Here is a 14,228-nt window from a genome sequence, read left to right as displayed (position 1 = left end):
GGCTGCGAGGGGGCTGGGAGGGGCTGGAGGGGAGCATAGTCAGAGCAAGGGCGAAGACCAGGGTGCGGGAAACGAGAGGGGCCCAGAGTGGGAGTCCGGCGGTGGCCCCGCCCCTGGCAGAGGCGGGCAAGGGGGCTTTCCCAGGCTCCCTCCTGCTAACCCTGCACAACTGGTCTTGGGCTGCTGCGGGGTAGAGAAATACTGTGGGCAGGGAGGGGCCTGGGGGGAGGCACTGGTCCTCCCAGCCCAGCAGATGCAGGAAATCAGCACACGGGGGACAGGAGCTGGGGCCTCTCCCTGCCAGCCTGGAGACCACAGGGGACAATGCAGGGGCCGCCAGAGGTCTGGGCAGGTCCCCACCCAGGGTCCCACCGGGGACCAGTCCCACCTCTACCCTGAAAGGCGGGAGGTAAGGACCAAGTGAGCGCAAAAGGCCCCTCCATCTCTGACTTCCCAGGGTTGGGACAGAGCATCAGCCCCGGAGTCTCTCTTGCTAAGGAGGTCTTCAGGGTCTGAGCCACGTCCCTCCCTGAGAAGAGCTGAGGCAGTGTGGACACGGAGGGGTAGCCGAGACGCCCCACACCCACCCACAAAAGAGGGCCCTGGCCCCCGGAAATCACAGCCAGTGCCAGCTCACCGTCTGGGCCTGCTGCAGAGGTTGCTCACACCCACCTGTCCCTTTCCTCCCCCAGGGCCCGCTTTCCCAGGAGGAACACAGTTCAACAGTAAGGGAAAGCTGAGCTGGCAGTCAGAGTTACCCACTTCCTTTTTACAAAAAACACAAAATCTCAGCAATGTGCCAAAGGAGGAGAGCAGAAAAGAGCAGTGCAGGGCATGGCCTGGGGTGGACGCCCAGCCCCAGACCCCAGGAGGTCGGCTCCTGGCCAGCCCATGCTGCAGCTCTGGACACTTCTGGAGCATCTAAAAGCTGGAAGACACTCCTGCTGCTTACAGGGAGACGGAATAGGGGTCGGGGGAGGCCTAAAAGTGGTGGGAAGGGGTCCACGGTGTCACCTGGCCCCTGCCGGGCCCTCTCTGGGCAACACGTTCCCCTTCCTTCCTCCCACGAGGCCTCACCATCTGGATCGCAAGCTGAGCCTGGATGGCTCCACCACTGCTGGGCCAAGGCTGGCCCGGACTTGGGCAGGATGGCCCAGCTGGACACACACGGAGGGCATGGGCACAGCTGAACACCCCACGCCCGCCAAGGCGCCTCAGTACCCCCACCCCACCCGAGCTGGAACCCCAACCTTCAGTGTCCTTGGCTGTGAAATGGAGACACATCTTCCCCCGTTAAATCCTCACATGCGGGGAAACCGAGGCTCAGAGGGGACAGGTAACTTGCCCAAGGTCAAGCGCTTGGGAGGAGCAGGGCTGGGATTTGAACGTGGGCCTTCCACCTGCCACGCTATGTAAGCTGCTCCGAGAAGCCTTTTCCATCCCTCGTGCACGGGAGCCTCACAGCCCAACTCAGCGTTAAGTGCCTACTGTGTGCGGGTGTCAGGATCACACATTCACAGCGGGACCAGCCTCCACCACTGAAGACTCGGGTCTAGCAGGGAGGACGGTCATCCCATTGCATGGAGGAGCAAATCGAAATAAGAAGGGTAGAGTAACTGGCCCAAGTCCCCAGTGGAGGGGAGGGGGCAGGAGCTCGGATCCGGGCTGCAGGATGTGGGTGTGGCCTCTCCTGGTCTCTCATCTCCACCAACAGCGCACACAGTGGGACAGCGTGACCCGACGGTGCACTGACTCAAAGCTGGGACGCAGGAATCAGGTTCTGTCCTGCTGCTGACCATGGGTTTCCCAGGGTGCTGACTCAGCTCTCCCAGGCGGCCCTGCAGCCCTGCACCCACGCCTCAGCTTCCTCAATGCAGTACCAGGATGGCCCCCACCTGGTCCACCAGACCCACAGGAAGGGCCCAGGACCCCCCTTGGCTGTGGCCCCTGCCAGGCCCATGGTCCCCTCCACCAGGAGGCCTGGGTGGCAGGGACACACACACACACAACTTATAAACTAGCTCCTGGCTTAGTTTATATTTCAAACAACAATATTTTCATCCTGTCCCAGTTTCAGCAAATGCACCCAATTAATTGTGGATTCTATTTCTCCGTTTAGATCGACTCCACTTGTATTCCTGGCCATTAACTCCTCCTCAAGTCTCCCCTCCCCTCCCCCGCCGTGGGATTCCCCTCCCTCCCCAACTCTGTTTTCAATCTGCACCCAGGTCTCTCTCTACCTGAGGCTGCCCCTGGGAGTCAAGTCAGGACAGTTCCTTCCACATCCGACCCTGACCCTCTGGAGTCCCATGATTCCTGCATGAACCCAGGTTCCCCCACCTGCCTGGTGGAGTCATGGGGGATCCCAGGGACCATGTGGAAAGTCCCAAGGTGGCTCTGCAGGGTCACCTTCTCCCCTAGCAGGCCAGCCCCCCTCCCCCATACACACCACACACACACACACACACACACACACACACACACACACACACACACACACATAACGCTCCCCAGGTGTTCGCCCCACAAAGGCAGCCCCCACCCACTGATTTTTTTTTTTTTTTTTGCGGTACGCGGGCCTCCCACTGCTATGGCCTCTCCTGTTGCAGAGCACAGGCTCCGGACATGCAGGCCCAGCGGCCACGGCTCACAGGCCCAGGCGCTCCGTGGCATGTGGGATCTTCCCGGACCGGGGCACGAACCCGCGTCCCCTGCATCGGTAGGCGGATTCTCAACCACTGCGCCACCAGGAAAGCCCCCCACCCACTGATTTTTAATGGAAAACATTTCAGCATTCACATTTGCACTACAAGAATCTCTTCCAAGCATCCTCCAACCACCCTCTCCCAGCTCAGGGATGGCGGTGGCAGCTCCCAGGAAAGGCCAACCTGGGGCCAAGTCCAAGACTGGGAGGGAGGAAATCCCAGGGCTTCCCTGAGCCCCAGTGTTCTCATCTGCCAAGTGGAACCATAATCCAGTCCCGCCGACCTCATAGGTCACTGAGAGGAACAAATGAAAAACAGCAAGTGGGAGGGTTCTCAGTAAACCGCAAAATGCCACGGAGATGCTAACCCTGACCTCCCCTCCAGAATCATCCAGACCCAGCGGGACCCAGCAGAACTCAGCTCCACCATTATCACTTACAGGAGTCCTGGAGTTCACCTTCCCTCACTGGGAGGGGCATCTCATGCTTCCCAGGTCCTAGGTGGGCAACTGAGGCTCGGTGGCCGAGCCAGGGTTCAACCCACATCTCTCAAGCCCCAGCTCTCTCTGCTGTGCATTGGGTTCCTCGAATGAACGAATGAATGAATGATGGGAGACCCCTCACCTATGTCCCCAGGTCCCTCCCCTCATTAGGCCCCTCAACCCAGCCCACCTGGAACTGTTTGCCCTCCCCCCACCCATTCAATCAAGCTCCGGCTCAGGGGGGCTCTGGCTTCCCTCCTGGGGGAGGCAACACCACCCCTCCCGATTTAGTGTTTTCAGCCTATGCAGGAAAGAAAGGAAACAAAAATGCACTGCAGTTCAATTTCAAGAATCCGGTCATCAGAACACAAAAACCAGGTCCCTACCTGCGGGTTCCCAGGGGTTCCCCAAGATGCTCCCTGGAACAGAACCTGTGCGTCCTCCCCGCCAGGCACTGATGGCATCACTTCCTCCACCACCACCAGGCACTGGGCACTGATCATGTGCCTTCCTCCTGGACCCTCTCCACAAGCCCGTGGGCAGGAACTCCCATTCCCGTTTACAGAGGAGGAAATAGGGGCTCAGAGAGGGCGTGACTTGCCCAGGACCCCAGAGCAGGTGGGTGGTCACTGGGGTCATGCTCCCTTCTCTCTGTCCAGGTCTGTTTTTCTCCCGCACTCACCCCAACCTCCTTCCTCCCCTTCCCTTGTTCAATCTCTCTTTGACTCTTGCCCACCTGCCAGGGATCCTGGGCCCAGTTCAGCACCTTCACCCACTCCATCACCCACATCTGGCCCCGAGATAGTTATTGACAGGCTGGAGGATACGACTTGAGAGAGGTGATGCCGTCTCGGAGCAGAGAAGTAGGGGCGGCCACATGGGGCTGGGGTGGGAGCAGCAGGGAGACCCCTCGGGCCAGCTTTCCCTGGGCCAGGTCTGTCCTCAGTGTCCAGCGACGGGACCCGGCTCGCCAGGGCTCCAGCATGTTGGTCGCAGTCCCGGGGAGAGGCCGAGGTGACCAAAAGGTCCAAAGAAAGTAGCAGCAGCTGTCGGAAAAAGGGCTGGCAAGGCGCTCCCGTCACCCCAGCCGCCTTCCAGCCCCACGGCCCCTGCGAAGCTCCTCAAGCCGAGGCTGGGTGGAGCCCTGGACCCCTCACCAGCCAGCCACGGGCCCTGAGACCATGCACACAATGCTGCCTTACTGCCGTGCACTCCTCGCCCTGCAGTCTGCACTCCGAGCCAGTGTTCCCACCAGCTGGCATGACCCCTCGTCCTCTGAGGACCCTCCCCGGCTCTGATCCAAGACCTAGGGCACCCCCCACTTGGCCACCTGGTCTGGCCTCAAAGGGCGGAGCACACTGGGGTGCCTTGAACAGGGGTGAGCTGGCCCACTGACCCCTCCCAGCTGTCCAGCTCGACAGGCTTAGCAGTGTCATCCCCTCCGCAGTGTCACCTTGTGGCCTCAAAGCAGAGAGAAGCAGGTTTGCACATACTGGGAGGAGGTACAGGACGTACAGCAGCCTTTCCAGGAAGGCTGTGACCCCAGCCCTGATGGAGCGGACTCCAGGATGGCAGCCATGCCCCAGACCCCCCCGTACCTTCCTGGGCACAGCTGGATTCTAACCTAACCCAGGTCCCTCCCTCAAGAGGAGATGCCACTTCCTCCAAGCAGTCTTCCCTGACTGCTCAGGCCTGATGGGAGGCTCCTCAGGACCCCAGTGTCCTTCCCCTCACCTCCCCCCAGTGCTGTGATGGGCACTGGGTGTGGGGCTGGGAGCTCCTGGAGGGCAGGGGCCAGCTCTTCTCCTCCCAGTGCCCTCAGCCCTCAGACCTCAGCCCTCTGGCCCACAACGGGCAGGCCACGAAGGAGAGAATGACAAGGGGAAGAAGAGTTAATTCAGCGCCAGAAGTCCAGGCATCTAAAGCGAGGAGCCAGCTCTGATGTCCCTACAAAGGTGCCCTGGGGGCTCCAGGATGGCGGGGGGGGGGGGCTTGCAGGGCCTCTGAGGGCCCGAGAGCCCCAGCTCCACTGGCAGTGACAACAGCGACAAGTCCCTCCCCCCAGCACTGCGGTGGCTGCTGCTGGCTGCCGCCCACTCACTCCCAGCCCCTGGGGCTCAGCCCCCGCCTTACTGCGGCCCTTGCACTGCAGAGGCAGCGATGTCTGCAAGCTCGCCCCCTGTCCACAGAGCAGGGACAGCAGCAGAGACCCAGCCGGTCACCCCAGGTACAGCATGGGGGGGACAGGGCACACATGTCCACTCCCAGGGGCACCATGGACAGGTCTCAGCACCCAGGGCCGATGCCCACCCCCAAGGCTCCAAACCCACCCTCCACCAGTGCTGTGGCCCCAACCCCACCCCCTCTGCCGTGGCACTGGGACCTGGGGTCAGGGACTGGGGCTGAAGGTGAGGTCCAGGAGGCAGAGGGAAGAGGCCCAGCCGACAGCAAGCCCCAGTGGGTCTGAGGGCAGCAGTGAGTCTCAGGTCTAGCAAATCAGACAGACCCCCAGGTCAGGGACCCCCGGCACCCCGATCACCTCAAAGCCTTCTCAGGTCAGAAGGGGACCCCTGCAGACGGCCCAGGCCAACCCTTCTTTGGCATTCGGCCCGAAGCCAAGGAGGGCTCCCCAGCAGGGCCCCAGCCCACTCCTGAGAACTTGAGTGTCTGGGCCCAAGCACTGCAGCCCCAGGCTCAGGGTAGCACCATCACAGCCCTGAGACATTTTACCGCCGGAGAAGGTTCTAAGCAGCGATGCCCAGGGGTCCCTCGGAATGGCCTGTGCCAGGGCCGGATGCGCCCCCTGCACCTGACCCCAAGACCTGGGCTCTGATGCCTCCTGTGCTCTCTGGGGGCCTGAAATCCAGCAGCCACATCGCCCTTCCCCCTCCCACCCTACACCCTGAACCCAGGGCCTCCCGGACCTCTGCCAGCCGTCAGCCTGCCTCTACCTGCCTGAAGAATCCAAGCACCCCGTCAACAAGGAAGCACTGAGCACCTACTGTGTGCAGAGCTGGGGGCACCATCACTACTGCAGCAGGCAGGACCCACTCTTGTGGAGCAGATATTCTAGGGGGCTTGCCCCAGGCCACCACGGGCCTGCTTCAAGCCTGGACCCAGGAGAGCAGCAAACAACACCCCGGCTCCAGGCGGCCAGTCCACAGGGTGGGCAGCAAACTGCCCCAGGGCACTGGGCCCCAGACTTTTAGATTCCACACCAGGAAAATCTTCCCTGTGTGTGTGTGTGTGTGTGTGTGTGTGTGTGTGTGTGTGCGCGTGCGCGCGCGCGTGTGTGTTTTTTTCGGCCAGTGTGTATGTGTGTGTGTGTGCGTGCCTGCGTGTGTGTGCGTGTGTTTTGCGGGAAGGGGGGGTGCGGTCAACATTATGACTATTTCCTCCCCCAAAACATTAAGAAACTACCAGAATTACCATCATTTCATAAAAGAAACACTGTTGCAACAATATGAACAAAAGTAGATACAATCTCAGGATAAAGGGTGTTCCTTTATATTGAGTAAAGCGGATGCAGCTTTCATATTTGGGAAAACACACACACATCACCTCATTTGTCCTCACTTGCAGGTATGAACTCCTGTCCCTAGACTTGCCTCAGGAAACCCCAGGCTGTCCCCTCACCCCAGGGCCCACCAAACACCCCCAAAACAGAAAGGCCACATCCCAAAGTATAAGCTTAGACCCCATGTGGGGACCCAGGGGCAGACAAGCAGTCCCAGATCTAATTTAATGGTGGGGAACATCTCAGGACGAAAATCTGTCAAATGACACCCCGACCCCACAGACAGGCCTTCCCTCCTGGATAGAGATCCGCATCTTATTTGCATGATCTGGGCCTTCCCCCTGGCCTGAGGGCCTACTCACCAAGGAAGAGGTAGCACCCTGGACAGTGGACCAGGACAGCCCATGGGCAAGTCACACCACTGCTCTGAGCCTCAGTTTCTTCATCTGCTGAATGGGTATCATAATGACCTCCCCTGCTTGCAGTGTGGATGAGAATTTTCACCAAGCATCTGGCACTCAGCAGGTGTGCAACAAACCAGGTTTGGTTTTTTTTTGTTTTGTTTTGTTTTGTTTGCGGTACACGGGCCTCTCACTGTTGTGGCCTCTCCCGTTGCGGAACACAGGCTCCGGACCCACAGGCTCAGCGGCCATGGCTCACGGGCCCAGCCGCTCCATGGCATGTGGGATCTTCCCGGACCAGGACACGAACCCACGTCCCCTGCATCGGCAGGCGGACTCTCAACCACTGCGCCACCAGGGAAGCCCCCAAACCAGGTTATTTTTAAGTTAATATTTGACAAAGGCTTCCCTTGGGACAGGAAGAGCCTGCCTTTCTCTTCTCAATTCCCCAGCCCTGACCCCTGCCAGCCCTTAGCACTAAGCCAGCTTCGCTGCCCGGTCCAGAACCATGTGGCCTCTTTGGGAGGTGGCAGCCTCTTTGGGGAGGCCCCAAGAGCCCCAGATGCCAGCCAGGTCCCACGAGGCATGCCCCATCCCCGGTCCAAGAACCACCAGCCCTGCCCTTCACTTGTGTCCATTTAATCCACACAGCACTCTCTGTGGCTCTCACCACTGACTTCCGCTGAGGAAACTGAGGCTCAGAGAGGTCAATGTGACCTGCCCCAAGGTAGTAACGTGTGGGAAGGGATTCAAACCCAGCTCCCTAGAGAGTGGCTGCCACCACCCTGAGTCGCTGCTTCATGTGAAAATCTTTTAAGTGGTCCTCCCCGGGATGGGCCATCTTTGGTGTCTCCCTCCTCCTCTTTTATGGGCCCCTCCCACCTCCTATTACATCCTGGGTGAGAGCCCCTGCCCACAAAGAAGCCCTGGCCTGCACTGTCAGTGCCTTCAGCTCTGGTGTCCTTTTCTTTGCATTGTTAATCCCAAAAGGAGACTTGCCAAAACAGGAGCTTTAGTGACTTCCCTGGCGGTCCAGTGGTTAAGACTCCATGCTTCCAATGCAGGGGGCACAGGTTCAATCCCTGGTCAGGGAGCTAAGATCCCACATGCCACGCAAAAAAAAAAAAAAAAAAAAAAAAAAAAAAGGAGCTTTAGAAAACCACACAGCAGGGTGACATCAAACAGGAAGGCAGCATCCCCCAGAGGCCCTCTCACCTGGAGCCAGAAGCTTCCGCTCAGCCTCTGCCCAAACCAATCCCTTGCACCATGTGAGCGCCCAGCCCTGGAATGCTCAGGAAAGGCTGATCTGAGCCATCACATTCCACGGAGGAAAACCTGCCCTGCTCTTGTATCTACCTGCCACCAGCCTTTTCGTTTCTTGAGTGTCTCCCCCAACGAGACGTCAGCTCCAGGCAGGCAGCGGCCTGGTTTTGCTCAGCCCTGCAGAACCAAGATGGTGCCCAGAACACAGTGGGTTTTTCAAGTAAATGAAGAAGCAAACCCCGTGATCACTTTACAGATGGCCAGAGTGAAGCCCAGGGAGGGGGGGAACACTTACCCAGGGCCACCAGATTTACGTGCAGATGAGTCCAGTTCCCGCCCCAACCCCGGAACTGTGCAATTCCCTCCCCCGCCACACGCCGCTCCCCTGCACACACAGACACGGACACACACGCACACACGCGCACACACACGCACACATATCACCCTGGGCTGGGACAACATTACAAACCCTGATTCTTCAAGGGCTCAGCAGGGATTAGCTGTCTGCAGAGGCCTGTAATGGACACTCCAGGGAGAAGGGCTGGGACAAGGGCCTGGCAGGGACGGAGGTCTCTGGCTCATCGTGCGGCTCTGCCCACCGAGCACTTGCTGTGTGACGGGCAACTGTCCGAGGCCCTACTCTCCACAACGGGCGTGTGAAGGGGAACCAGTATTACCCCCACTTCACAAATGAAGAAACTGGGCTCAGGAGGGTCCTGCCATCTGCCCAAGGTCCCGGCTGGTCAGGGGAACCCAGGATCCCCACCTGCTGCCTGCCGAGCCCATGCCCGGGGTCTGTCTCTGACATGCCCCTGGGTAGGACCCAGGGATTCTAGAACCTCACAGCAAAAGCCCAGGCAAGGCCGGGCTAAGGCAGAAAGGGGGGGACAGAAGCACAACTTGGTGAGGGGCGAGCTGGGCAGAGATCGCCTCATCCAGGCGCAAGGGCCTGGGCAATGGCAGAGAGCGAAGGTGAGAAGGGGACACAGCGAGGTCATCTGCGGAAGAAGGAGGGTGAAGAGTTGAGGCCTCAGCCTCTCTGAGAGTTCACAGGATCCACAGATCCCACCGGCATTCAAGACTTGATCACACCCAACCCAAATCGACGGCCCAGGCACCCCTCTCCGCTCCCGACACACCCCACCCCTTCCCTGGGTGACCCGCGGCTCACTCCCCCACTCCACAGGCACCCTGACCCACAGCTGTTCCCCCCGCCCCCAGGGAACACCTTCCCCAGGCCCCAGACAGCCCAGTGAGCCGACCTGGGCGAAACAGCCTGCTTTGGGCCCTGCCACGAGCCAGCAGGCTCGATGGAGTGGGGTGAGGCCCAGCCCATCCCAGCCCGCCGGGGCCCGGGAAGTCTGGAGGTCACACTTGCAACCTCCCCACACCCACAGGCCTCAGCTAAATGTCCACCGAGCCCCCAGAAACACCCCACCCAGAGATGCCGCCTAGCTCAGGAGCCTTCTCTCCAGCGCCGGCAAGATGAACCATCTACATAAATAACTCGGGTTCAGGGAGCAGCTGATCCGAGCCTGGAGAGGTGCAGAAACACTTGTGTAAGCTCAGAGGAAAGAGACACAGCGCAGGGAGGTACAGAGTGATGGAGGCAAAGCCAACAGGGGAGGGGACGAGACAGAGGACACTCAGGGGCGAGACAGACACCCCGATGGGGAGGACAGTGGAAAGTTGGGGCCGAGGAGAGCCACTGCTGACCAGGGCCCGGGGCCTCAGAGGCCGTCCAGCAGACCCGGCGGGCTCCCTGCCCCCTGCCCTCTGTGTGGCGTGGCTACTCTCAAGGCCACCGTGAGCGTAAGAACCGGTTGCAAAGGCCTGGCTCCTACTGAGGAGGCCTCCGTGGCTACGGCACGGGAGGCCTTGACCACCCAGATGACCGTGGCCCCATCATGGCCATGTGTCGGGGTCCCATAGATAACTGCCACTGCACCTTCCCTCTAGGGAGCATCTGCTGTGACACGCCAGCGCTATTCCGTGCACGGACAGCCCCAGGCCCTGCCCCTCGGGGCCAGGCCTCCCCACTCCCAGCAGCGCCGGGCCAGTGGCGGGGGGGGGGGGGGGGGGGGGGCAGACAGTGGGCAGAGCCTCCTCCCCTGCGCCCTCCGTGGGCCCGGCTCCACCAGCACAGGCCGGCCTCTCTCATGCATGCCCCGTGAGGACTACTGGGCAGTGGATCTCGGGGCAAGCAGGCCAGAGCATACCCCCACCTCACCTGTCCCTTCTCCCCAACCGTCCCGTCAACCCTGGGACCCATCCCACCAAGCCCTAATCTTCTCTGTCATCTGACCCAGGCTCCACCCCAACTTGGCTCCGCTCAGCCACCTACCGAGGCCCAAAAATGGACAGAGTCATTTATAGAGGATCCGACAAGCCAAACGCGACGGGAAGATGACCTCATGGTACCTGGGTCCGAACTCCAGGCACATGCTCTGCACCCGAGCACCCTGGGGGCAGCTGGGGACTGGGAGGTGAGCGGTGACCGTGCCATGCTTGGCTGGCGGACCCCGGGGAGCCCTCCGCCGTGGTCTCACACCCTCTCACACCCTCCTCCTCCAGAGGCCTCAGGACCTTACGACAGTAAGCTCCACGCCGGCCAGAGCCACATACACCCTGCTCCCCGCAGCACCCCGGGCTCAGCCCAGGCTCAGGCACACAGCGCAGGTCCAGGCGCAGGCGGGATTCGCTGAATGAGGGAGGGCCAAGGAGCACACACAGGACAGACCAGCTCACAAGAGCCTGCGCCAGGGCTCCCAAGCCAAGCCCCCAAACGCCCTTGTGTTTTCGTAACAGTCACTCTGCACCTGCTGGGGCCAGGCGAATGCTGGGTGCCCACACGGATCTGCCCAAGCCCCAGGGAGCACCCAGACCGGTGGTGGATGCTGCCGGGTCAATGGGCAATGCCAGGGCCCAGCGGGAGTCACTGAGCTGGGGGACAGGAGAGCTGGCTCCACGGGCACCAGCGGGCAAGCTGTCCCACGCCTCACCGTCCCCCTCTGAATCCTGGTGGACGACTGGGCAGAGAAGACACGGGGGGAAATGGAGGGTGCGGAAAAGAAGAGGAGAGATGGGGGCCCTTCCTCCTATGCAGATACAACCTTGGCCCTCCACCCAAGCGCCTGCTTGTCCCCGCTCAGGAAATACCCTGCCGTGGCAGCAGGACCACTGGAATTGCCCCTTTACTCATAGATTTGACCAAGGCAGGGTGGGGCTGGGTGCCTATGAGACCACTGCCACTGCGAGTTAGACACGGTCCTGAGGGCCACCTGAAGATGCCGAGGAGATAGCCAGGTCAGCGGCACCGAGGCGGCAACGCAGACTCTGAGCCTCCAGAGGGCAGAGGAGAGAGACTGGTGTGGGTCAAGTCATCGGGCTTCCTGGGAGGGGGCTGCAGCTGGGCCGACAGGGGAGGCTACGTTCCCAGACTTGGCCAGGATGCCCGTGGTGCTGCCCTGGCTTCCGCTGGGGAAGACCTCCCACCCAGAGCCCACGGGGCAGGGAACAGCAAGAACGCTAAGCAACTCCAGTCCCATGAGGCCCAGGCTCGGACAGGGCCAGCCCTTGGCCAAGGCCAGCATCCACAGCTGACCAGGTGTCCACCAACTGCCCACGGCCACAGAACAGAGGCTAAGGAGGAAGGGGGGTCAGCTCCGTGGGGTCAATGATGACCTCTTGCCATGTACACGGAGGGGGTACAGCCCATGCCCACTGCCCCTGAAATTACTGAAAGACGCTGCTGCAGAAACAAGGCAAGCAGGGCAACGGGGACGCAGCAAAAGCAAAGGGGAGCCGGGGAAGACTAAGGCGTCACTGGATTGGGGGCAGGGAAACTGCCTCTGCCTTCCCGAGGCTTCCCATTCATCTTCCTCAGCCCCTCGGGGGCAGGAAGCAGGCTTAGACCCAGAGCTGCCGGCTCCAGGCACCTAAATGGATTACCCAGCCGTGGGAGGGGAGCAAGGGCAGAGGCATCTGCCCCTCCCCTCCCCCCAACCTGGGCGACTGAAGCCTTCCCAGCCCCCAGCCAGCTATCTGTGGTACTCTAATCCCTCGTCCCGCCCTGGGGAGGGGAGGAGGACAGCTGGGACAGGCCAGATCTGGAGTCTGGCTGAGGGCCCTTCCCTCTACGCCACCCACCTACCTCCTTAGCCCGGGCCCGCAAGGATGAGCTGCAGGACTCGGAGGGCAGCGCGGAGGAAGCTCCAGAGGCCGCCGCCGCTCTCACCCCGACCCCCACCCCCACTGTCACGTGGCTGCATCCTTAGGGAGCCCGCAGGTCTCGGCTGCAAAAGTCATTGTTTATAAACAGCCAGAAGCCTGGCGGGGGAAGGCCAGCCGGTCTCCGGGATCGGGCGGCAGAGGGGACAGACCCGGCCAGGGGAGCACTGGGGGGCCACCCTGGCAGCAGCACTGATTCTGCAATCTCAGATTTCAGAGTTGGAGTCGGCAGGGGAAGTGGCGTCAGCAGCTGGCGTGATCCAATTCAATAAACCAGAGGCGGCTAGGGATAGCAAGCCGGGCGGGCGCGGACCCCTGCCGCCCAATCCCGCGTTTCCTGCACAGTCCGAGGGCCACGGGAAGCCCCGGCTGCAAACAGTGGCTCTCCGCGCCGAGGGGTCGGGTTTCCTGCGGGGCCCTCCACACCCCCGGCGGCTTGCCGCCCCTCCTCCGGGCCGGCTCCCCACCCCGGCCGCGGGCTCCCAAAGCCAGAGCCGCCACCCTCTCCCCCCGCGGCCGGAAACACGAAGCCCCTGCTCCGGCGAGGGCACCTCTCGAGGGGTGCGCAGCTCTCTGCTCCCCGGGAGCCGGGCCGGAGCTTCCAGGCCGCAGGCACCTCTCGGGAAGGGAAACCTGACCCCTCCCTCGGCCCACGGGGACAGAAGGTGGAGCGGCGGGTGGAGAGGAGGGAACGGCGAGCGCAGGAAGCGCTCAGAGGCCTGGAGTCGGCGCGCAAGCACCCGCGAGCGGAGGGGCAGCCTCGGGATTCCCGGAACTAAGCGACCCTGGGGACAAGGGGCAGACCCCCCTCGCCCCAGCGCCGGCCCCGCCCGCAGGGCTCAAGTGGTCCCGGAGGGCTAGGGCCGCCACCTCGCCTCCCAGCCTCTGGGCCTCGGCCTCCACGGCGGAGTGAGCCTGGACCTCGCGCCCGGAGAAGAGCGGGGGCCGCCGCTCCTCTGCAGAGGTGCCGCGAAGATACAAAGCGGCGGCGGTGGGGGGGGGGGGGGTGAAGGGACAGCTGCGCCCTCTCCTGCACCTCGCCGGGGGTGAGAGGAGACGGAGGACGCGGACGGCAAAGGGCACCCAGAGCGCCGGGGGGCGCAGCCTGTGGACCCCCGAAGGCCCTCGGCAGCGCTCGTCAGGAGGTGACAGCGCCCGGCCCGGGGTCAGGACCAGCGCCCGGCGCAGGGGTGGGGGACAGGTGTCCGGACGGCGCGGCTGCAGGGTCTCGGGCTCTCTCACCTTCTCCTGCGCGCGAGTGAGCTTCTTCTGCACGTTGCTGGCGATCTTCCCGGCCGTCACCCCCTTACTGCCCATCTCAGCCATTGCGGCTCAGGCTTGCCCGGTGGCTGGCGCCGATCTACCCAGCCCCCAGCCCCGGCCCCCGGCCGCGCGTCCGGCCCGGGCTCCCGCTCCACGCCGCGCACTAGACCGCCGAGCCGACTGGCGGAGGCGGAGCGTGCGCCCGGCAAGCGAGCTAGCGAGCGACACGGGGACCGTGGGAGGGACGGACAGGCGGAGGGAGGGGGAGGGAGGGGGAGGGAGGAGGGGCCGGGCCTCAGGCGGCGGTCAGCGCCCCCCGCCCGCCCCCTCCGGACGAGACACGGCCTTTTAAAGGGCCACCCGGGCGC

The 14,228-nt window shown here is 62.3% G+C and overlaps 1 protein-coding gene across 3 annotated transcripts in view; it reads right to left on the bottom strand.

Moving 5' to 3' along the window:
- BIN1 (bridging integrator 1) overlaps window positions 1-14,010 on the bottom strand; it is a 55,943-nt gene extending 41,933 nt beyond the window's left edge. For all 3 annotated transcript variants that reach the window (XM_082841119.1, XM_082841120.1, XM_082841121.1), the window contains exon 1: window positions 13,840-14,010. In XM_082841119.1, coding sequence (XP_082697245.1) covers window positions 13,840-13,923 — 84 coding nt within the window. In that variant the 5' untranslated portion in view covers window positions 13,924-14,010. The remainder of the gene's footprint in view (window positions 1-13,839) is intronic.
- Window positions 14,011-14,228: the final 218 nt, after the last annotated feature.

The sequence above is a fragment of the Leucopleurus acutus genome, assembly GCF_964270905.1.
Source record: "Leucopleurus acutus genome assembly, chromosome: 6".
NCBI lineage: Eukaryota > Metazoa > Chordata > Mammalia > Artiodactyla > Delphinidae > Leucopleurus > Leucopleurus acutus.
Note: the sequence above shows the minus strand (reverse complement) of the source record. Positions and strands in the feature narration are given on the sequence as shown.